The following is a 26,309-nucleotide window of genomic DNA, read 5'->3' as shown; positions in this document are numbered from 1 at the left end:
AATTTGGGTAAAGCAGCTGAAATTATCTGAAAACTAGAGCTGCTAGAGAAAAACTAATTTCATATTTTGATTCAGAGCCCCAAATTTATCTAAAATCAGTCCTCAAACTCTGGGCACCGAAAATACAACATTTTTTTTGTGCTGTAAAGTAGATGCTGAGACACTTGGTGTTCCTGTCAAAGGGGTAAAATTAAGCAAAAAAAATATTAACTATTTTTAAATTTATTTCTTCGTTTAAACCATTTCTTTAAATTAAAAAAAAGAAGAATACTCCCCTAAAACAACTCCCGTAGCAGACCAAAAAGGTTATTTTGTTTTTACAACCTCAATGATATAAATCAGCAAAAGTGGAAATGAATAATAATGTTTCTTCGGGGAAATTTAGGGCGAATTCATTTTGATTAGTAGATGCATCAGTTCGCACAACGCTCAGGGGTCGAACGGCGCGATGACACTTCTTCCAGGCCCACTCAAAGAGAAAAATCGTGGTATCAGTTGCGGTTTTTCAACAGTAGCGAATGAGTACATTAGTTAAAAGAGAAGAACGATTGAACATCTGGAACTCTTCAAATCTTCAGATACAAAAGGCTTTAGAATCTCCATGGGGGGTGTGTCTCCCCGACCATACGAGGAAATGGCAACCCTCCGCCAAGTCAGTTCACCGTTGGCGACGAATTTGTTCCTAAATGTCGGCTTTTGTCCCAAAACATGTTTTCGTTAGTATTTTATTTTCTCTGCGGAGCTTACAAACTGGTCTCGAAGTGGAAGTTCTTCTCGGTACAACCGCCTGGGAATTAAGTCAGTTGCTTAAGCGAGTCTTGAGTTCGTCCGTTTTGCCTCGTCTTTTTTTTTTCTTTAATGCAACAGGAGTACGAAGTGCGTGGTGCTAAGGAGGGCGATCAATAGGCCCTCGAAGGAAATTCGGAATCTAATCCTTGATATTGGCAGCGGCGGGAGGGCGTGTGATCTTGGTTTGCATATTTGGTATATCTAACGATAAAATTTATTAGCCAACGACTACTGTGCAAGTAAAAATATTTTCCCGCTGCCCACCTCCCAACTATAGGGATTTGCAATTTTCTTGTCCATAGGAATCTGCCGTCATCGCTGGTAAAGGATTAATGAGTCAAAACAGCACCTAAAATTGTTAGTGGGAATTAGTAAGAAGATCTGCTTGAATAACACTTATTCACCTTCAGTCTTCATCGGACTGACTCATTTGTCATCGAACCTTACTTTTGGAATTAGTCCTTATAATGGTGTATTTTAAAGTGTGTCAATGTATTAGTGTTCCTACAATTTTTCGATTTAGATCTAATGCAATACTTCACGTAATTTCTTGTTTTGTTCTTCATCTGTATTACTATTTTTGTAGCATTGAAAATGTTTTAGGGAACGGTATTCGGTGATTTTTTTTAAGTATCAAATTTTTAAACTTCGCTTCGATTTTATTTACTTATTTTTATGCATAATAAAATTTATTCAATTAAATTTATCAAGAAATTAACTGTGACTTTTGAAATGGAAAATACAGATCTTACCAATCGGTCAATACTAAACATCTTACAAAACGAATTTGGCAGCGTTATATATTTAAACCTTTAAACAATATTTGTTGATTTTATCGGCTTATTTTCTTACTGTTAGCTCTTTTAATTGATTTTCTTGTACATAGATTAACACATTTTCAAGCAAGAAAAAAAAGAAGTTTGTTCGAGTCGGGCTATTCACTAAAAAGTTATTGGGGGGGGGGGGGAGGGCAAATAGATAGACTGATAGTTACACATTTTCTCCATCTAAAAACACTACATTCCATTCAAAAAATCAATAATCCAACGTCATAAAACACAAAAATTCCAGAAAATTGCAGACACGTGTTTCGGTGTTACAAGGAACACCTTTTTCGATGCAAAGAGGTGTGAGCTTCTGGACGAAAAATCATCCGAGAAAAGCAACACGGTGGAACAGGAGATAGTGTAAATATCAAAAAATCGAAATTAAACAAAACAAAAAAGATAAAATGACACCTGGAGGCAAAATTTATTATATAATTCCATCAGGAAAAAACCGTTAAGTAATAAATTTTACAAGAAAACCCATAAACAATGCGAAAAGTTCAAAAATGAAACCACTCTGAATAAATTAGTAATAAATTTACCAGCGGGAAAAACATTGTATGGAAGCAATGTATAAAATGGAGAAATGTAGGAAAAAACAAAGTGAAGGATAAACATATTGGAATTAGTTAATCACAAAAACGAAATAAGAAAGCAAAAAAAATGAAAACAATAAAAGTTACTTTTATTGTTTTCAAAAAAAAAAAAACTACAAAAGCAGGCGCACGATACTGTATAGACTTCGCGAAAGATAAAGGAAACTTTTTTGACACGATGCTATCCGTGGTATAACCGAGGTAAGGCATAGCGGAATTCTGCTGTACTATGCAGAGAACGTACAATAGCAAATACAAAAGGTAAGACTTCCACAAAAGTTTAGGTAATGATAATGGAACTAGGCAATCAAAAGAGACTTAATGGGTACATGATCAAAATTATGACTGACTTCCCAGATCGTGATAAAAATACTATGGTCTCCAGTATCCAGACGATCAAGCCATCCAGAACTTGAATATGAAGAAAATTGAAAGCTGGTAGGCTCATAAAGACACCATCATTTCAAAACAACTGTTTCAACTTTTTTGAACTTTTGTTTCCAACATTTCAGTGCTGTTTAGCGATTCAAATATTTTACATGTTTAACTTTAGCTATCGGCATTTATAAAAGATATGAGTGTGTTACAATTAAATTCTTATTTACTTTTAATTTCGCTTTTTTTTTTCGTTTTTAAGGAAGAAAAAATTAGTTTAAAATAAAAATTAAAAAAAAAACCCCGTGATATCAAAACAAACAAAAAAATCACTGATTGATAAAGTAATATTCCTAGATAATTACTTATAGATTAGCGTACTACTAGATTTGGGTACTTCTTGTGCTGGAGGTATTATTAATAAAGTCAGTGTGGAGGTAAATTTTTTCGTGGTCTACTTTTGTAAATGCGTTTCACGGAATTAAGCATCCCTGAGAAATATTCAAATTTTATAACCTGCTCATAACGTCTGATGGACATCACTAATAGTATTCCAACAACATCTATAAAGTGAACTAAAACTGTACACAAAGCACGAACCTGTCATACGCATCTACATTGTCGAAGGCTGTCGTCTCATTCTCGGAACCAACTGTGAAGAAGTTGAACCTTACAGCATCTACCTGTCTGTATGCATACTGTCTGAAGTCCTCCACGCAAACGAAATCTTGATATCTTCTTTCTAAGTATCTGAAATTAAATTAAACACAAATGTAAACAAATTTAATAGAGTTTGAATTATGACTATTTTAAAGCTAGGAATGTGCATCATCAATGATTAATTGTTTCGCCTAAAGAAGCAAAGGGAAAAATACAAATTTATAGAAGCTCCATTCACTTAATCGGGAGAAAAAAAAAAGGTTAAAATAAATTATTTATTAATAACAGCTGCTTATCTTTAGGCTTAGAGTATTACTACTTTTATTTGTAATCTTGCAGCTGTTGAATGTTTCCCAGAAATTGTTGCAAGTTGCTTATTATCAACTTAAAACTTTCTAATGAATACAAAAAACTGAGAAAGAAAACAATAAGTTGGCTTCACTTTTTCAGTAAGCTTTTTTTTAAGTATAATGAAAGCTGCCTTAGTACGACGAAGTTTTTAAAACATTGATTCAGATGAAAATTTAAATTTTACAATCATTTTTCAAATTATCGAACTTTTTTCAAGCACACCAATTATTTTTTTTTCTTTCAAATTCGAGCATTCTGCAATAGGATAAGCTTAGACTTTAGTTGTTAAGGTAAGAAATCTCTTAGATAACAAAGCACTCTAGAGCATCGTTAAGCTTTATCAAGTTATTTCTTTTAAATTAGTTGGTTCATTAGTTGGTTCATTTTTTTGATTCTGACACAAACGTTTTTATCATTAAAAAAGAATTTTTTATCGACAAATAGATGTAGAAAAATACATACTTAGCTATTTCATTTAAATCTCTTTTATGAACGACGTTTTGGAGTTTTGTCATGTTTACATTAGAAATACTTCCTATTAAGTTTTCAAATAACGTTTCCAGAAATATATAACGTAAACCAGAGCAATGTAATTCTGCATCGAACCAATACTAGTGTTGCCTAATATGAATTAGATGAAGATCGCCTGGTTCTATTTTGATCTATTTAGCGAGTTAAATGTTTGGACAAAAACCCTGCGTGTATGCTTGCCAAAAATATAAAACTAGCAGTTATAAGGTTATATTAATTTATCTCCAACTATATTTTTGCTGAATCTATGTTCCTCTAAGAGATATGTTACTTCGATTAAAATTTTCTGGACTTATCACAGTAGATAAATCACGATTCTATGTATTTAAGGAAGTTATATGCTACTATTATTTGGGAAAACGGTTTTTCTGAGTATCGAAGAGATACCTCAAACTTAGCATACACATAGCCATTCTTTTATGTTAATATATATTAATTATGATCAATTAGGACTTATGTGAGTAAGTACTTACAGTATATCGTCATAAAATGCATTGTCACCTAGTCTGCAGTCACAGTTGTCATCCCATTCACCAGGTCCTTCGAAAACGGAAGAATCGTCTCCCTATTAAAAAAAAAACTTTGTCAATGCAACTCACGTGTTTTTTCTTTACACATTTCTAGAGCAGAGTCAAGAAAATAATACTTTCAAATAACTCTAAAATTCTCTCACATATGATTTTTTTTTTTAAATCTGTATTACTTAGTTACTGTTTCAGCTGCTTCTAAATTTATATTTCTTTTTTCTTTTAATCTCCACTTAATTTTATTTCTTCTTTCTCAAAATATTTTGAGAATTTTTCCATTAACTGCCCGTTTTGTTAAACTTTCGTTATTTATTATTTATAAATCTCACTGACAATAAAATAGTGTAACCTTGCTCCATAAAATCAGTGACAGCATAGCTGATTTCTGCGCAAGGTTACACCAAAATTTTCTGTATATTTCCAGAAAATTACTTTAAAGGATACACATTAACACAAATTAAGCTTTCGTCTGACTTTCCTGAACTAGTACTCATTTTTCGTGTATCTTATATTTCAAGTTAACTATCCGACGGTTTAAATTAAACAAATACCTATATTAAATAATGAAGTAAACACTTTTTTCTATATGTTTTAAATGGAAAGTATAAAAATAAATAAGTAGGTTACAATACTTTAAATTTCATTATAACGGTAAAAAAAAATCATGCTAGAAACTTAGAGCAGGAACTAGTTAATGGAGAAAGCAAGTGAAATCATTGGCATAACAAACTGTGACAAGGTTAAGACCCCAAGCCACGTGACTCAACAACGGCGAATGGTTGACACGTTTTACGTGAAACTAGCGAAAGAAGCCTGATTTCTTCCTATGCTTTTCTTTAAAATTTATCACGTGACTTGGGGTCTTTACTTCACGAGTGAAAGCCTTCACTCCCTCCATTTTATCGCTTCTCAATGGCTAGAAACCACTTTTTTTTGTATTCCTTACAATTTTTATTTTCAAGTATTCGTTTATTCAATATTTATAAAGCTCATATTTTTTTTACATCCAATATACAACAAACACTTTTATACACATTCTAAATTAATAGAACTATTTTAATATAGAACATCTACTGTGTGTAGCTGTAAATTACAAGTGCAACTTAACACAAACCATAGTGTAAGGTTCCTCCAACATTTTGATTTCTTAAAAAATGACACTACTTACTGCCGATCTCGTGTATTATTACACTCATTAATCCTTGTAATCTTGCGCTAATTGTTTTACAGTTCTCACATCGCAGTCGGATTTTCTTCTCACAACGTATGTTCAAATCTTTTTGTGAACTTCCACTTTAATACTTGAATATACCCTCCAAAAATTGAATCTTGACAAAAAACGTAAATAGTTTGAAGTGTATAAGTGAACAATGAAATGTCCCTTCCGCAACTAAAAAGTTGAACATAGTTTGGCGTACAGTAGGTTCTTAATGTAGGGGAATGTGGGGTAAAGTGAAATGGTTAAGATGACGGAGCTTTTTCAAACAAATGAACAAATATGATTTTTTTTTTTTTTTTTGAAAATTACAGTGCATGAAGAAAGAACATTGCATTTTATAATTAAAATTTTATTGAAATAGTATTTTTTATTTTTGGCAGTAAATTTTTGCTTTAAAAAAAAGTGGAGAAGAAAATTTTCCCTTTTTTCCATGGGGCAAAGTGAAAAATTAAATATTTTTGTAGTGAAATATTTTGTATTCAATTATAAGAAGTATTTTTGATCGAATGAATCATTCAATAAAAGGTTGTATGAATAAATTAAATTATACTGAAAGAAATAAAAGAATAATTAAATTAATTAACTAAGTAATGTATGAGGACAAATAAATGAGTAAGTAAAATAGTGAATGCATATGAAAATAAGTGAATAAATGAATAAAAACCACGAATTGCTAAATTAAGGTATGTTAATAAAGCAATTAAGAAAAAAATGCGTGACAATTGAACAATTAAACGAAATTAACTATTTCAGTACTTGTTTAATTGTACAAAATATTTAAAATACAAATAAGCCTAATATAACTAAATAAATACTGCACCGAATATTAGAAGGTCTCAATTAATATTTCAACTGTTAATTACAAGAACTTTATTATTTAGTAATGCCAAAAATAATTTTAGACTTACAACAAAATATTACAATATAAGTATCAATTTTTAAAAATTGCTTGTATTATCACACTCTATAATTTTCAGATGTAATTTTTTGCTCGACTGGAGTAGACTACATGTGTTATTACAATGTTAAATTATTATCAGATAAGTGGCACTGAAAGCAAAGTAAATATTTGTCCATTATACTTTGCCCCGCTATTTCACTTTGCCCTATACTCCCCTACTATATTTTAGATCGTCACTGGAAATAACAGGTTCTTCATGCTCTATTTTTTAGGTCGTTACTGGAATAATATTTATTTTACTTAATTATTTATCGTTCTTCCCATCTACGGATTAATCCCCACTGTAAGGATTAGTAGATATTTCTTGCATACAACCAAAATGGAAAACTATAACTTAAATCTATCGGTAAATATCGTTGTTCATATACTTACGTGGACATCGACGTCTATTCCAGCACCAACACCAACGTCTGCACCTACGTCTACAGCAGCACCGACATCAACATCAGCGCCGATTCCAGCTCCATCAGGTGCTGCGTAGACGACGGATAGGGCCGATAGGACAAAAAGGAACAGCAGCCGAAGTTTCATGTCTGGTATTTGGGGATTTGTTTCTTTTCGGCTGTCCCTGAAAACAAGATCTATTTTAAAACCATGTTTATGTGTAAGGAGCAAATTTATGAAGTGTAGTACAAAACAGTGTACGATCTTGCAGTTTTTGCGAAGAAAAATTGTCTGTTTTGGAACAGCGATATTGTAAAAAAAGAGAAATTGAAACCCGTAGTTTGTAAAAAACCCAACCTGGCAGCATTGTGAAAGCTACGCAAATCCTAATCACATCATCACGACGTTGCCAGGTAAGGTTTGCCCCAACTTGGTTCACTAACACCGCCATTGAATTTCAATTTCTGAAAAAATAAACAGTACTGAAAGTCGCCACTAGAAAATTTCAGCGTGACAAAGAGAAAGTCTTCTTTCAACACCCATATATGCAGGATGGTGTTGATTTCCGCATTGGATTTTAGGTACAGTGTGTAACGCTGATAATTCTTTAATAGCAGGCATTAGTTGTGCATTTCCTACAGTATCGTCGCCATGGTCGTCCAACCTATATCTTTGTGACCTTTGGTAGTGGGGAGATCTTAAACTTGGTGTGTTTCAAGGGCATGCTCCTGATATCGCAAACTTCGAAAAATCAACTGATCTTACAGTTAGGACTAATTTATTCGAATCTGTAGAAAAATGTCAGACATCGTACATATTTCTTGGAACATTACGATGGCGGTCCTATTAAACGATATTTGTAAATAAATATCATTCGCTGTTGTTAAAATTGATGCATATTTTGTTTGTTAGTTGGTTGTCCACTAAAATGAAACATAACCGTTACCAAAGCTAGTTTCAAACTGCATTTTTAACGCTAAGAAACTTTTCAGGGAAGCATGACCTCTCCTCCGTTCCCGCCATCATCATTAAATATCGCCTTAAATTCGTATATTAGGGCGTCAATTTCATAAAGAAAATCCGAGAGAGAGATTCTCAGAACTTCCCTCTCAATATCATCGAAACGCGACTAAAATTTCGCTTTTGTAGCTTCAATTTCGAATTAAGACATGCCCCCTAACGTAGCCAATGATGTCCCACAATTGCGTCTGTAAGAGCTAAATATCGAAGAATTTCCAGCGGAGGGTCTTCAAATCACCTATGATCGTATAAAACTTTTTATAACTACAATCGTAAGAAAGTTCGATTGAAGAGATCCCTCTCCCCCGTCCATTCAGACATAAAGGGGTTTGTAGGGGGGGGGGGGGTGTTTTAAGTTCAAAAGTTTGCTAGAGGGAGGGTTCACCAAACTTCTTCTTCCCCTTTTAATTACTAAAGATTGCCTAAAACTACATTTTAAAGCTACAACATCGAAAATTATTCAACGGAAACCCCTATGCCATTTCTGAGCGAACATTATGATAGCGATAGGGGTCATATTGCTCAGATTCGTCAATAACGCTCTCTTAAACCAAAAGCTAGATCCGCTCTCTCTCTCTCTCTCTCTCTGACCGTATTTCTATTTGTATATAGAGGAGTGGGTGTAAAAATGGGACTGCAATTGGAAACATTCTTTCAAGTAGTGTGGATTGTCTTATTGCGCAAATTTATGTTTTTTTAGACGGCAAACTATTTAGAGGTATGTAAAGTCGTTTCTTGTTTTCATGTTTATTTAAAAGCAATTTCAAAGTTACTTCCGGAAAGCGGAGATCTTACGCTACTTTTCAAAGCACACCTTTAGTCACGCACGTTTGATTAATAATTGATAATTTGGCCATCTTTCTTAGGTGCAGTTGGTGTAAATATGGACCCCCCACTTAAAAAGTGCCTATAACTATATCACATCTTTTTTTAAAGCAACTATTTTTTTTTTCTCAAGCGATGCAACTTACAACTTTCGAGATGGAAAGTTGCTTGAAGACACTTGGGAAGAGCTGTGGGTGAAATGTGTGCCTCACATCCGACACTCTTTGTGAGCCAAATGTGGACACACTTGCACTGTGCCGGGGCTGTAAAATAGCCGGTTATGTTTGCGATTTCTATCAATATGCATGGTGTTCGAAAAGCCCTTGACACATTTAAAAAATTCACTATGCTATGATATACTTGCATACATATGCTACGCTTGCATAGCATATACTGACACCCTGGCTGCAAAATGCCTTTTTTCTTCTCCCCCCCCCTTTTCATTTTTTTTTTTTCGATGTCATAAAAACTCTTGAACCTGTGTAGTATTATGGTGGAAACCTCAAATTCATATAACAATTTGTTGGTTTTCTATGAATTTTTAAATGTGTCAAGGACTTTTCGGACACCCTGTATTTTTTCCCGTGCAGTTTTATATAGTTTTATCCTGTTTTTAAATTATTTTTGGTAAATTTTTTGAAGGGTGCCGATATTTACACCCCATTTTTTTAGGTGCTGTTTTTAAAACTTTTTGTAAATCACCGTTTTTGAAATAAAATCATTGTTATTAGTCATTGTTACGCCTTCGCGCATATAGGATACTTGCTGTAGTTGTTAAAAAAAAGAAAAAAATCTAAAATTTTTTGAATTAAAAGTAACTTTAAATAAAAAACAAAAGAGGCTGCCCATATTTACACCTTTTCCTCTATGTTTGAAAAATAATAAAAGTACGAAAAACTCATGCACACACACAATATTTCTCGATATCGTGATGATCCTATGAATTTTAATGTTATCATTTTTTTACTAAAGGTTTGCACCCGTCCCCCTCCCTTTTTTTTTTGCATTTTGTGGTCACTTGAAATTCAGATTCACTGACTAGAGTGCGTAGATTACATAAATGTGAAAATAGTTTCATAGACAGATACATTGCATAGATTTGAATTGCTGGGTAGACGACAGAGATATAATTATTGATTGAAATTATTCTAATACCTAAGCTAAATTTATGTAAGTAACCGAAGGCGACCTTCTTAGCAGTCAATCATTTCGACTTTAAATTGACCTATTTAAGTCAATGTAACACAGCGTTAGGGAAAAGAGGGGATTCTCCATCGTTGATATTTTATTTCAGATTATTTTAAAGTTTCAACTTACTAATTTTGCTAATGTGCGAAATATATCTCCTTGTTTACGTTTTAAACTTGTTTCTATTCATTTAGATGATACCATGTCATACTAATAATTAAAAATTCCAGTTAATTTCTGATCTAACAGACGATTGAAACTTTGCATTTGCTTTCCTTAAAAGTAGAAGCCTTTTTTAAAGCCCTTAAGAAGTAAGTCTTTAGGAAAAATGGTTTTTAATTTGGTTTCATTTTTTACTTGTTCCGTTTTGACATTTTACGTTGGAAAGGTGTTGCAATTTAGTCCTATGTTTTTTTCAGAGTTTATTTTACTTGACTAAAGAACATTGAAAAGCAAGGATACCTAATTTGAAATTTTTCCTACTTAAAAAATTAAGTTGCAGAGCTTATACTATTCCCCTTCTAGCAAATTGAAGAGCAAATCTTTATATTAAAAGTTTCTACAATAAAAATTAAGTTTGTAGTTGTTTTGAAATAGAGTACGATAAATTGTTTTCTATGTACGGAAAAAAACATTGATTTTCTTTTGAGTTAAGTGTAATGAAAACTGTTTAAAATGGTATATTTTGAAAAAACTTGAAGGCTGAAATATAGAAGAGAGAAAAAGAAAGCTGTTTCTAACGGTACTGTTAGTGTAAGGAATGTTCTTTAGTTCTGGACCATGTTTTTGTAAATGTTTCTTCTAATATATAGTATAAAAAAATAAATATTGAAGCTCAGATGCACTTTCATCCGCTTTGTGGAAGCATTTCGTCTTAGACCTGAAGTATCGTTAACTCTTTCTTCTTTTCTTTTCAGTGAAATTGTTTTTCATAAAGTGTTTTTAATAAGTGTAAAAATGAAGATAACTTTTAATTTTCATAATTTGTTTAATGGCAAGTGTAAATTAAAACGCAGTAGACACTTACCTTCCCTATATCGATGCTACACGAATGCCGTTCTTTAAAGCGTCTAACTGCCGCTCTTGTTTCCGAACGACAGCAAAATTCTAAGATGTTTTTACTTATGTTCTTATATTTCGGTACACGTCACAGCAGTGACGTTTCACAATGGCTCCTCACTTTCTACTTATTGTAAGGAGGAGACTTCAGACCACACCTTCCCATGTTTTGGCCTCGCCCGATCTTGCCTTCTCCCACCCCTATTTACAAAGCTGTGAAAAATTGTTTAGTTTTAATATAAGTTTAAGCTTATTTTGAGCAGCTGCTTCTCTTGGATTATCAAATGGTTGGCACTTTTTAATAACAAAAGAAGATTTATATTATTGACTAGAGCCCTTGAGGTTCCGCAACAGCGCAGTTTAGTTAACAAAGGTGTTTTCTTTTTGTTGTGTTTGAAATTTTATGGCATTGCATTTAAAGATAGCTTATGACTTCTGACACACACACACACACACACACACACACACACATATATATATATATATATATATATATATATATATATATATATATATATATATATATATATATATATATATATATATATATATATATATATATATATTTCTAGCAAATAATCTAAGAGTAGTCAAAAAGGGGGGGGGGGAGAATAAAAATTATTTAGTTATTATAACAATAACACAGGTATAAACATTAATTTAATGCAGTTAAATGATGCACATTTAATGAGAGCGAGTTACATACACGTTACAAATTGATTATTTTTTCTTGTAATTCAAGGAATTTGTGTAGTCAGTTCAAATTTTGGAAATTTATGTATGTTAGATAAACTACTCAAAATTTATCTGTATAGCTATTGTTTTTAAGCTAAGCCAAGAAAAAAATCTTACTTTCATAGTCTCGGAAGTTTTTTAATTGAACTTGTGTTAAAATTAAAAAAAAAGGTGTAGGAATGTTTTTGGTTTTCCAAAAAAAAAAAAAAAAAATCCGGAGCGAGAAACAGGGGGAGAGGGCTGCCTTTTTTATTTATATTTATTTCTTTTCTTTTCTTTTTTTTCTTTCAAGAATGACAATTTGAAATTTTTTTTATTTTAGTTTTACTTAAAATCAGTATTATTGAGTACTGCATTCTGTGAAGAGAAGAGCTTCCACTTCTAAAACTTACTTTTTAGAAACATAAAAAATAATCAGTTTTACAAGCACTGTATATTTTAGGGTAAACCTAAAAAAGTCGTTTTTAGATCCTGAATAAGTTAATAAAAAACAACTAAAGTACAGACCTTTTATTAAGCTATATAACCTCTTTTTTGCTTTGTTTTCTCTTTATCCAGGAGTTTTATTTTTGTGAAAAAAAGAAAACAATCTTATAGCAACAAGCATAATGGTAGTGCGTGGAAAAAAAAATTTGCATTAAAGTTTAAGCTAGAATTTCGACAAATATTACTTTATTGTGCCCCTAAAACATTAAAATTCTAGAAAACGTGGCTGTTTAAAGAATTTTTAGGTGTACAGTTACGCATTAGGATGGGTCGATTTTATCTTTTTTTTTTTTTTTTTGTTATTACGAAAACGCCTGTCTTGTGAGAAAAATTGCGTATTGGCATTAAATGTTCGTGTTAAAATGTTTTTTGCAAATCCAAATATATTTAGATCCCCCGCCAGCCCCTTGAAGGTTCATTAAATATGCATAAATTGACATTCAAAAATCCTGGCCGTCGAAATTTGCTCAACTTGCTATTTTTCTTAGCTCTTTCTGCTTAGTTTTGACTGTCATTGACAGATGGTGAGATGGCGCAGAATATTTTTTGTTCTTTTTCTGTGGTACATATAACGAAACTCCTTTCATCACCCACCCCCTGTCTCATAAATCAGCCAGATCTTGGCATTTATCCATGCAAATGTAATCCGTATAGAAGTCGATATGTTCTAGATTCAACTGATATGTTCTGGTATATGTTGTCCAAAATTAGTGCCCATCAAACCACCAGATAAGCTATTTACAACAGCAAACAACTTGCTTCGTTTATATGTTGGTACAAAAGAGCCATTATATGAAATAGAGACTTGACTATTGTTTAATATATTGTAAAAGTGTATGTAAAAGTTTGGTTTCTTACTATAAACTGATGCACACCCGGTGCACAGCACTTTTTTTAAAGTTGTCCTCTACTCAAGATGTCTTAGCGAGGATCTGAAATTATTAGTTGATCATGTTATTCAAAAGGAATAATTTTTATGGTCATCCAAAAAATCTGCTGATTACATGAGCAACAACACACTCTCCTGTGAAGAAATTAGGCCACAGAACAATACTAAAGACCCAAACTTTTACTAATAAAACTGTTGGTGATTTTGCCGTTTCAGCTCTCAATTTTCAAGAAAAAGACTATACAAAATTGATCAACGGGCGAAATTATGTACTTAAAGAGCCTCCAATGTTCAAACAGATACCTAATGCGGAACTTGAGAAAAGGGATAAAACGAGTGATATTTGCGGGTGACGCATCTACGGTCCTCCAGTGCTTTAATATTTTGTACTTTAGTTTTAATTCGAAATGCGAAAGAATTCTGTAGTATTATCATAAGAAAAAAAATTTAAAAATGGCTTACACCAAAAAAAAAAAAAAACAAAAATCAAATTTTGCTTTAAAACATCAAACTAATAAAAACTCTGCGAATATTCCAAATTTCACGGGTTGGGGGGGAGGGGGGCCCTAATATCGTACGATATCAATTTTTTTTTAAATTTTTTTAAATGAGCAAAAAATTGTACTGAGCAACCATTTCCACGACAGATGATTTTTAAAAAATTACGTGTAAAAAATTTTAAAAAATAGGAAATAAATTTCAATTTTTACATATTTGGCTAAAACTTAAGGACCTGACCGCGGCTCTAAATATGTTTTGACTACCAAAATGTTTTTTAAACAAGTATTAACAGTCAATACGCAACTTTTCTAACCCCTGTCGAATAAAAATTTTATACAATTTTTATATGGACGTTTGATTTCAATACACACACCAAAAAAAAAAGTAGAAATCTACCCCCTCCCCCCTCCATGATATATACAGTGCCAGTAAAAGTCTGATTTTGAAAATAATTCTGAAAACTTTCGAATTAAAAAAAAATGATAACGCTCTTTTTGAGAGAATTTCCTACATAATTGTGTTGATTAACAGTGAAAAAAATCAAAAATGTCAAACACAACTTTTTTAAAAAGAAAAAAAGTCGAAATTGATTAACATTTTTTGCAAAAGATTAGCAAAAAAAATTAGGCCCATTATCTAGAACTAGTGCCTATTTCAAAAAGAAAAAAAAAAGAAAGGAAAAAAAAAGTGTCTGTCGAATAAAAATTCCCGTAACCAAGTGCATTATACCGTTCCGGAGGTGAAGCAATTAAAATTTATTTGTAAAATATACACAAGTGAGAATGTTTTTTTCCGGGATTTTAACATATGTTTAATTTAAAAACGTGAAAAACTATGAAAAAAGCCCCCTCTCTGAGTTGGCGTGTCATTCATGACTTTTCTTTTATACTAGAAAATCGCTCGTTAAGGTATGGCTTGTTAAAATTACTTCTACTCTTCATTTGAACGAAGCAATTACCTGTTCTGTGATATTTTGATAGTTGAAACTTTAATCCTAACACCAGTGAATTAACCTTAACTCCAGTAGATAGCGTTAATTGTTTTCGTTTCTTCACTGCCCTGAAATGGCACAGTCTTATTAGTAAAACTGTTAAGTTACCGGATCGAGTACAGCCTTGTCACAATAAAGTCTTTCCTTGCATGTTAAACATTACCAAAACATATTATCAAATTATCATGCCATGGCGCGAGTTTCATTGTTGAAAAACGCGGTTTACTCGATCATCAGCTATTATTAATGTGAGGATGTCCAATAATATCCATTGATGATTCAGCAGTTTAAGAAGTCTTTTCTAATCGACAATACGAATAGCCAGTTGAGACGTACGAGAAAAGCAGAAAGTCACTCCATATTGATACGGCAATCTGTATTGTTTCAACGTTCTCACAAAAGCCTAACAACCGCAGCGTTGTCAAAAAAAAAAAAAGCTTGAAGTAAAAGATAAAATTACAAAAACCTTCACCCAGTTTTAAATTCATTTTTTAAAAACATTGAAATTAGGCACCTCTACATCACTTTTGCAGTTTTCACAGCAAATGCCTCATTTGAGAAGTAAAGGGTTTTTCTTTTTGCAGTGAGTAATAACTGATTTTCGATTTCAGTACGAAGCCAGCTTGAACGTTATTTTTTGAAGCTGAATAAATAAAATTACACTCTGGAGCCAAATGTAAAGAAAAATGCTTGGTTACTCTAAAGAGTTGTATTGATAAAATACTACTAAGCTTGACGCGGAAGAAAACTAGTTGGAAATCTTAATCGTCTTAAAATTGATTATTTCAGTTAGTGTGCTCTGTTTAAGTTAAGAATAAATGAAAAAATGAGAAAAAATATGAAATCGGGATTTATTGTTAAAGAAAGTTTTATGCTTTAATGCAATATATAACCCATTATATACGTTGTACTCAGATATAAGGCATTTTTTGATAATTTTTACAGTAAAAATACATTAACTCTTTTTTTTTTTTTTTTGTAAATTTTGCTGCAAGTTTAAAATTGTTTAATAAATAAAAGTTGTTAGAGTGTCTTGTCTGAGTATATTTTGTTAGGCTAATGGATTCACATTCCTATTTTCGAAATTATTCATTGTAGGGTCTGGTGGGGGAAAGTGGTCAATGAGGTAAAGTGGTCATACGTCAAATAAATGACTATAGCTTGGAAATAAATGTTCGAATGAATGTGAAAATTTTATTTTAGATTCGGGGAGTTAGAAACTACATTTTTAATACAAAATTTCCAAACCTGGAAAAATTTTATTTGGTAAACAAAATATTTTGTGTAAATATGAAAATTTTAAAAATCTAAACACCTCTTTTAACTTCTTTGGGAAATTTTGTCTGTTAGAATTATGAACAGATTCACGGCACAGGAAGCTTCCTACATGTCTTAAGATCGCTTACTCATTAGCAGTTAGCTGAATATATTTTAGATCATTTTTTAGAACAATTTCAGTAAGATGGGGTAAAGTGGTCATAATATTAGGTTTAACGAATATTGTTCTTCTAATGTCACTTAAGAGTTATGTATAAGGCAGATATGAATTAAATATTAATTTCGCTTAATATGTATTGTTTTTACCGTAAATGGGGTTAAATATACGAGTATATACGTATGCATACGCATATACTCGTGTAGGCACGTATACAAACGTATTCACATAAATGCACCAATAAATACGTATATGAGTATCTGCGATAAGGGTATTTTTTATCTATGCAGACTTACATTCGACTATGCAATTATATACTTGTTTTTACTCGTATGTATACGAACACTTATGTACTCAGGTAGACACGTATATACACGTACGTACTCGAGTAGATACTTACATACAAGCACATGACATACAAGTATACAGGGTTAGTTTAAACTCTTGGGAAAATTTTTACCAGGTGTTAGAGGGGAGGATAAGAAGCAAGAATCCCAAGGAACATATGGTCACAAACACAATGCTGACGCGCTACATGCACGCAAAGCCAAAGACTGATGGATGCAAAACAGGTCACAAATTTGTTACACTAAGACAATTTTGCACAACATTTTAGGTTGTAAGAAGGTTTTAAAGCGATTGAAGAAATTTGCGGCCTGCAGCTGTAATGCATGCGTCGCAATCACAAAGCACTCTCTGTTTTAATAACGAGACTTTTGAAAAACTTTCATCCGTCGCTGCGCCTTTGTTGCGATGCGTGTATTAGAACTACTACGGGCCGTAACTTTTAAAAAGTGCTCTAAATATTCTTAAAAACTAAATTTTGAGTAAAATCATCTTTGTGTAAAAAATTTGTGACCTGTTTTGCATCCATCAGTTTCTGGCTTTGTGTGCATGTACCGCGTCAACGACCATAAACTCTTTATTATTCTTTGCTTTTTATCCTCACTTCTCACACCCCTTAGATTTTTGCTCAAGAGCATGGATTCACTCTGTAGGCATACATGTATGTAAGCGTATATACTCGTGAATACATATATGTACTGGTTGACGAGTGTGTACGGACACATAAATGTACGTATATACGTTTTTTCAGGTATATAATTGTGTTTACACGTGCTTCCATATATACGTGTATATACGTGAGTAGAGACGTGCAAACACGCACTGGATGAATCCACGAATTAACTCGTGTATACCCGTATATACATTTATGTACAGTTATGTATATACCCACATGTACACTTGTACATATATGCGTATATACGTCTACTATACACGTATATACTCAGGTATGCACGGTATCTACTCATATTTGAACGTGATTACTCATGTTTACACGACACGTATATACTCGTGAATACACGCATATATTAGTGCATATACTTGTAACCATAAAAATAATTGAAATATACAAATATTAGGGTTATTTAATACGGTTTTGCATTTATTTTTAACTATGACCACTTTACCCCATGCTATGACCACTTTCCCCCATCCCATGGGGTAAAGTGGTCATAAATACAAAGGAAAAAGAAAGTGTTATAAAACTAATTAAATCAATATTTTTTTTTTCTAAACTTCAGTGTACTGTGTTCTTTAATAATGCAATGTAAAATAACAACAAAAAAAGTTGAGGTGTTTAAATTATTTGTTGTATTTATTATCCACCAAAGTTGAAAACCTACGATTTTATGACCACTTTACCCCACCAGACCCTATATAGTGGATGGCCAAATTATTATGGACACAACTCAAATTCTCGTATTTTCAAGTTTAGACTCCTTTTTTGAAGAAGATAACCACATTTTATTTTTGAAATGTTTGCTTTGCATTGTTGCTACTATCATTATTGTTTTTTAGGAGTGGCAACACTACCAGTCCACGTCATTTTACAAATATGTGAAGTTTTTCACGTTTTAGTCTCTAATGTGTAAAATCAGCTGTTGTTATGAGTTATATTAAGTACTCTAAAAGTATTTCTAAGAAAGTTTTAGTGTCTGCTATAGTCAATACGCAACATAATCATCTTATGTATTATTTCTGTAGCCTGTTTTTTCTGTCACTACGCGAAATCTTTCGCATTTCTTGATCAAATTCCATGATTTACCCCTCATTTTAAAGATTATCGTGCCGGCTAATGACAAAAATAGACCTACGTTTAAAAAATATTTTTTCTGCCAAAAAAGCTGTATTTAAAAGCACCGGGCTGAGTTGTTCGGTTTAATTAAGAAGTTTAAATTGCGTTGTAACCGACAGAGCTGAGTGGTTCAATCATTAGAGCGTTCGGCTGGTAACCAGCTGGACCAGTACAGTTCTGGCGCCTCGTGAACGACCTGCCGAAATCGAAAAGTTAGACCAGAATCACGCATTTCGAAACCTTGATGTAGCCATTTATTCGTAATGTAAGCATAAATGCTTACATTATGTGCATAAAATGCTTACATTATGTGCATAAAATGCTTACATTATGTGATACATCTGATACCGTGATGTATCAGATTTAAAATTTTAGGCTTCAAGGGATTCCGTTTTATGTAGAAAAAAAAGTATTTTTCTTTGTGTGCTGAAATGCAGATTCTCCTGAAGACAGTTTTTGACTTTTAGAAAAAAAAAAATGTATAGTTCCTCAAATGGAAATTACGCTTTTAATTCAGTTGATCTCTTTTATATATTGTTTCTGTAGCCTGTTTTTCTCTCACTGCGCGATATCTTAATTACTCCTTAATCAAATTCCGTGATTTACCACTCATTTTAGAGTTTATTATGGTGGCGAATGACAAAATATTGAGCTATGGTTTTTTTGTGTCCGAAAAAAAAATCTTTTTATGTTTTTTTTAAATCACAAATTGCTTCATAGAATAGCGTTCGAAAATGGAGACATGTTTGCTCGGCTGAATAGAGCGTCGTGCTGGTAATGAGATTGGCGTGAGTTCGAATACAGGTCGAAAAGTCTTATATATTATTTCTCTCGTTACGCGAGATCTTCCTTTTGCCTTGATCAAATATCATGATTTACCCCTCATTTTAAAGCTTATCGTGCGGGCTAATTACAAAAGAAGCACTCACAACCTATTCATTTTTTTTTTTTTGTCAAGACAGAAAGTTTTCCTGTTTTTTACTGCGCATTATTTCAATTAATAGCATTCGAATAATTGCTCGGTTGTAATAGTAAGAAGGGGATGAGTTTGAATCTGGGCCGAGAAATGTTTAATATGTTGTTTCAACTTTTTTCTTTCATTCAGCAGAATTCTCATCCAAGTTTCCTTTAATACGTAATGTTAACTCATTGTAGGATTCCGAGCTACAGTTCTATTATTATTAAAATCAAGAAACAAAACATTAATTTTTGCACGATAAAATGAGTTTATCTTTAAAAAAAAATTATAATCATGAAAGTAACTTTTCTTAAGCACTTACTGAGAATCCAGGTAGTTGCCGGATTAGTTGACTATGAAACATAGCGGTATAATGCTTTGTCAACACAACAAGTTGAAATTTACCGGATAGTACATTTCAGATTTTTCTTAGCGGAATTAAAATATTTATACACTTACAATGCTCGTCTAATTGAAAATTTCTTTTCTTGTTGGTAAAAGATGCACTTTATTTTAAAATTTAACCAGGTGATTCGAAAGTTAAGTCAAGAAACTAAACATTTTCCGAAAACCGTATCCGAAATTTTCGCTATGAGATGAAGTTCATGGATTACCTGTTTAAAGAATATGAAATGTTTGAAATTTACAAACTGTAATTTTTATCCAACCGAAAATATAATCTATGATTATGGCAGAGTTTTCAAAAGTTTGCTACTTATCTGACCTATTGTCTAGACGACAATTAATCTCGCCAAAAACTTGCAACGGGCGTTTTAGGAGAATTCGCTAGTAGACTTATTTGCTTTCCTTCTCTCTCTCTTTGTGTGTGTGTGTGTGTGTGTGTGTGTGTGTGTGTGTCTGTGTGTGTTTTCCTTCAAAAGTTACACTTTGGTTTTCACCAAGCATTTTTGCAAACAAAATATTTTGGCGTGATTTCAAATTTGCTGAACTTGCGCTAGTAATTTAAAGCACGATTTTCGGCATGATTTTAAATGCCGGAAAACAATGTTAAAACATTTATTTCTGTAGAATAATCGGTCAACTAAATGAATGAAGCCGTAATATAAATTTTAAATGTGCATAATTAAGCATGTTTTGGTATAATTTTAAAACCCACCAAATTTGCTATACTCATTTTGGAAAACTTTGAGATATAGATTTTTGGCGCAATTTCATGATCGCGAACATTTTCTAGGCTTTCGACAAAAATTTTAGTTTTGACAAAATTTTAACTGCGCCTTGACATTTTGTTTGGCTCTGAAAGTGTTTTGAAGGTTTGATTTCTACAAAAGAAAAAAATCCCATTTAAACAATTTCCAAGAAACTTGGTAAAGTTTTAAACTGCGCCAACAATCAACGTTATCGGAATTTTTACTGTAATGGTTAGTTGGTAATTGGGTTGTCTTAATAGGCCATGCTGCGCCAAACAATTGTTAGTTAGTTAAAAGTGGTACATTGTACCATTAGGTTTAGTGTTAGTGCATTGAGTCGACAACCTAAATTTGATATTACCGAACACTTAATGGCAAGTCAAAGAAACTTAGATCCAAAAAGCTAGTACAAATTGCGCTTTTGTAAAACTTTCAGGCATGAGTAAAACCATTGAGAAGGAATCAAGGATTAGTATTCCTTTCAATGAGTAAAACCTTACTCATTAAAAAAAAATAAGTTTAAATAACTCTATATAAAAATAATTATGAATATCCATATATTAATATGTATATAAAACTTTAAAGTATTTTCTTGCAGTCTTTGTGATCTGTGACGGATCATAGATGTTGACCATCTCGTCATTTGCCCTGCTCTTTCCAAACGCCCTCTTGCGGACCGTTACTGGGAGTTCAGGGGTCTTTTGGATTCATAGACTTTTGCTACACATGCTTTTTTATTATTTTATATTTTTGTATCTTTGTCGACTTGTTTATATCCTTAATCCAATTGTACTTTTGTATCTGTCATAAAATCTTGCCATTAGAAATTAAAAAAAAAAAACATTTTCAATTATCTTTCTTTTCCAATTCTATAAAATCAACTTATTTCTCAAAAATGAAAAGTTTAATCAAAGCGTGCCAATATTAAGCGCCAACATAATCCGGTTGCCTAGGTTGAGTGACGTCACATTTCAGCGCGTGGGCTTTGTGTTGCGACGGCATCGGTTAGATAGAGATTCATGCCGTCAGGCCCAATAATGGAAGGGGCTTGATTTCGAGTTCGTGTGTGATGTCACATTCGGGCCTAAATATGTGTATCGTTTCAGTTTTTATTTCTTCAGCAGATTTCTAACCCAAGTTCTGGTTAAAAACGTTCTGTAGGATTTTGAGCTCCAGTTCTGATGTTGTTAAAATCCAAGAAACAAAACATTAATTTTAACAAGGTAAATCGTAGTTTAACTTTTTAAAAATATTTTGACAAAGTAGTAATTCGAATTGTAAATTCGAATCATACGTACTGTTTCTCAAAGATGTTTTTTTTTTTTTTGGGGGGGGGGGACAATACCATAATCTTATGAATAAGTCATTACATTTCTTAAGTAAAACAATTTGAAGATTTTTTTCAACGCTTTCTGCGAAAAATAAACAGAAAACTCACAATGTGGCGATTTTTCGAAAAATTCGGTTTATTTAGTTACTAGTTGTACCCGCGCGGCTTTGCCCGTAATAGAAAATTAAAAGGTTTTTTGGTTCGTCTGGTATATTTAGAAATAATGCATGGTGAATTTTCACGCCAATTGGCTTGTGCCTATGCTACGGTTACACGTTATAATAATTTCGTAATTTACTCGTCCATCTTATGATAATTTTGTTCTTAAAATTGGAATAGAAAAAGATCCACATCGAATTTTCGAAAAATCACTTCGAGGTGCACACCCCCATGCTACAAACTAACTTTGTGCCAAATTTCATGAAAATCGGCCGAACGGTCTGGGCGCTATGCGCATCACAGAGATCCTGACAGACAGATAGACTTTCAGCTTTATTATTAGTAAAGAAAAGTTTGATACGCGCTTAGCTCATTTAGTTAGAGCGTCGTGTTGGAAAAGTGAAGGTTGTGAATTCGATTCCTATATGGGTTTTGTTGCCTTTGAATACATTGCATCCTGAGTATAGTTATGGTATAAATTTCCAAGATATTCTAAAATTATTAGCGACCACATTAGGATTAGGAACCACACATGTGTTCTGTGTCATTAAAATCAGATAAAAAGAACGTGTATTTTAGCTTGGATCAGAATATTATATCTTGAGGGTGTTTCTTTTTTTCGGAGGTGGGGGGGGGGGAGATCCCTACTGCTTAAAAGAAAAACAAAGATACTTTTTTTTCTTTCACCGTCATCGCTGAAAAATAAAAAAAAAATTCATCACTTTTTTTCAAAAAACAGTCAATGTGACTGTTTCTCGAAAGATAGTTGTTAGATACGACATTAAAAGCACACCACTTTGCCCATTCGTATATTTTTATTTCTTAATATTTCTTATCAACTTCTTACAACATTTCGTAATAACACTGCTTAAAACATTTTAAACTTAGCTGCTCTAACAAAATATATTAACTGTTGCCACTCAATAGAAAACAAAATTAAATAAAAATATACTACTTGACATAATTATATATTTCATGTCTCGACTGTAACGATTTGGATGTCCTTTTGGATTTAATTGTAGTTTTGCATTCTAAGTTCATCTACCTCAGTGTTTTTTCTGCAAAAACGCAATTTTTTACGAAAAAAAAACTCGTTTTGAAGTAAAGTCTGCTTAAGTTAAGCCTTACAAAACTATGAATTGACACATAAGGCAGACGGTTTGCAACCATTATTATGAAAATTAGTCAGATCTCGATTTAAATTTCAAATTTTGCTTAGGGTTGCCAGGCTTGGCTGATATTTGCTACTTTGGCTGATTTCAATCAAACTTGGCTAAAAACAAAGTCAAAAGCATGTAAGTCAATGTTAGGCTCAATATTATTATTTATTATTATTATTATTATTATTATTATTATTATTATTATTTTATAGCGAACCCAATGCTTGACTGTATTATTTTATTTTATTTATTTATTTTCTTTTTTCACTTCAAATAACTTTACATGTTTTTTTTAAAATCACGCATTCAAATTTTATTTTGAAAAACATATTTCTCGAGACTGTTTCAAAATTGTTGGAGTAGATCATCAGTTTATATCATAGACTAATAATAAGAGTAGACCGAGCTTTCTCATTCTTGCTGATGAAGAAAATTGGTTCATAGATGTATCATGTGACTAGTGGAAGGGCTTGGCGAAGACTTTGGCAGCATGGTTGCTAGATGGCAGCATTATCTATAGTTTGGCACTCGACATGTATTTTAAGACAATGTGTTTTCATTAAAAAAAACTTCCAGGTGCAGAGATTGAACTGTTTTTCTTTTAGTTATGCATTATTTTGACATTAGTAATAGCTTTTGATCAGTTTTCGGTAACTTTTATTTCATTTGGAGCTGTCAGCGTTGGCGTGAACGAAATGGCGTAAACGTTTTGCGTTAACGCAAAAATGTACTAATCGGTATCTTTAATTGAAACTGTAGGTAAAAATCTTACCGTTTGCTGATTCTTCTTGGTCGCTTGTATCTTTTACTGCTTAGAGAGTTATTGAAATTGACTAAAGAAAATGCACAATACTATCTAAGCGAAAAACTCACTATATTAACAAAATATTTACAACTTAGAATAACAAATTTACAAATCGGACTCCATAAAAAATCATTCCTCCGTGTTCCATCAATTCTATTTATTTCATTTCGCGCTGGCGTTGATCGTCTGCTACGATTAACGCCCGCTGTTGCTAGGATATCCACCAGTCACATGGTTTGGTTTATGAGCAGCAAAAGGGTTGCCATAGCTCGGTCTACTCTTATTATTAGTCTATGGTTTATATGGATAGCATGTTGTGTAGCATTTTCTGGTGTAAAGTGACCAACTACACTAAAAGTACTTAATCCAAATGAAAATATCGATTGAGATGAAATCGCGAATCGCAACATAGTATGGAAGGAAGTTTTGGGTTAAGACCTGATTTCATCATAGTAAAAGTGGGTCCAAGTTCAAAATCTTTTAATTAATGACAGGAGATTTGTGTTGTGGAAGCAACAATGTAACAGATAGCATAAAGCAAAATGTTGATTTAATTGCATACAGAATCTTCTTTGTATGGTACTTTATTATTATAAGAAAGTCGTGGTGCATTTTCAATCCTAGTAATTTTTTTCATATTTATTGTCGCCATGTGTGATCTTCGAAACTACTTTTTTGGCAATACCGTTTGTTAAATATTTAAACGCAAACAGCTTTGAGTTCCCCTAGGTGGATGTCTGTATGGGAGGGGAGTCCTATATTCAGTAGTAGGCTTCTTATAGCTGAAATGCCGACACCCCCCCTTTCTGAAATAATCGATTCAATATCCTTAGCGTTTCCTGTTTAATTGTACATCTAACAATAAAAATTCAAAAAGCATCAAGATATCAGAATTTTTTCATAATTACTGTAATAATTAGCTGATCCGTGCATAGCATTCGCGCTCGTCAGAAGGAATTCAAAAACCCAGAAATTAAGTACTTTTTTGAATAGCAAAAATGTAGTTAGCTCTTTTTAGCTAATGGTGGAGAGCAAATCTTTAAAATGAAGTCTTACTGTAGAAGTTTAAGTTGTTAAGCAAGTTATGGCGCACCCATAAAAAGCAAATTTTAGAAATAATATGTATGATACTACCATGTTAAAAAAAGTTTTCTATGGTGTCAATACAACAACACAACACAGCTGTAATTTAGAATCTTGCAAACAGTTTGTTAAGATTGATAATACTCATGGAAATCCGGAAAAGAATTCTGCTGAAAAAATAAAACATTAAAACGATTTTTTTCGGCCCATGAGCATCGGAACTCACGATCTAAAAATATAAATGATTATTTTTGAAAGTATAATGATGTGCTGAAAGTTTTGCTTAAATGTTATTAACTTTAATGAAAATAAATCTTCCGGCCATTGGGTTTGTAACTCGAGCACTGAACTTCAAACTCAGATTACTGAAGTTTTGCCCGTATTAAAATTTTTTAAATATATTATGTATTGTTTAAATAAAGATATTTCTGGAACAATTCAATGAAATTCTATCAGAGAAGTATTGTGAGGCTCTGAGAAGTTGAGCTCCGACTCTGACAATGTTTACCTTTGTTTCAGAAAATAGGGAGGGGTAATTGGCGCTAAACTGAGTTGAGAAACTTTCTTAGTAGTTCTTCAAAAATATTCCAACTAAAAAGAAAAATTAAGAGCCACAAAAAACACCAGCTTAATTGAGGCGGTAAGAAGCAAGAAGTGCCAAGTTAAAATGGGTGGATATTGCATAGATAGGAAACATATGATTGGAAGCCTCTCCACTGTAATGCGGTGCTGCTGTTCAGCACGACTTTGAAAAAAAATCAATGAAATTCTACCAAGGATCTGAACTTCAAATGCGTTGCACTCATAACTTAAAACAATCCACTTACACCCCTTTGCGTCTATAGCTGCCGATTGTTGCGAAAAAAGAACAAAAAATCTAATTCCAGTAATTTCCCCTTTCTCATCTCGTTCCTATTTTTAGTTACTAGTTGAATCGCAACTATTTACTTAAATTTGGTACAAAAACTTTAAATCTTGTATTGTTTTTCGTTCTATTGATTTGTGTTCGGTTTTTTAACTTGAAATTGTGAAATCAAAGATTATTTAACAGTGCATGCACAATTGCACATTAGAGGGGAGTGAAAAAATTTTCGGGGGGAATTTTAAATCGGTCAAAGTGAGAACAGTTTCCCACTAGATCTAAACAACTATATCGTCGCCTCAGAGCAACAGT

General features: G+C 32.5%; 1 protein-coding gene across 1 annotated transcript in view; it reads right to left on the bottom strand.

The window, feature by feature from the left end:
• The window catches only part of LOC129225564 (2-Hydroxyacid oxidase 1-like), a 44,661-nt gene extending 33,223 nt beyond the window's left edge, over positions 1-11,438 (bottom strand). Inside the window, exons 1-4 of the mRNA XM_054860009.1 lie at positions 11,281-11,438; positions 7,209-7,404; positions 4,603-4,694; positions 3,188-3,337 (exon numbers count right to left, since the gene is read on the bottom strand). Coding sequence (XP_054715984.1) covers positions 3,188-3,337; positions 4,603-4,694; positions 7,209-7,367 — 401 coding nt within the window. The 5' untranslated portion in view covers positions 7,368-7,404; positions 11,281-11,438. The remainder of the gene's footprint in view (positions 1-3,187; positions 3,338-4,602; positions 4,695-7,208; positions 7,405-11,280) is intronic.
• Positions 11,439-26,309: the final 14,871 nt, after the last annotated feature.

The sequence above is a fragment of the Uloborus diversus genome, chromosome 7 (genome assembly GCF_026930045.1).
Source record: "Uloborus diversus isolate 005 chromosome 7, Udiv.v.3.1, whole genome shotgun sequence".
NCBI classification, from domain to species: domain Eukaryota; kingdom Metazoa; phylum Arthropoda; class Arachnida; order Araneae; family Uloboridae; genus Uloborus; species Uloborus diversus.
Note: the sequence above shows the minus strand (reverse complement) of the source record. Positions and strands in the feature narration are given on the sequence as shown.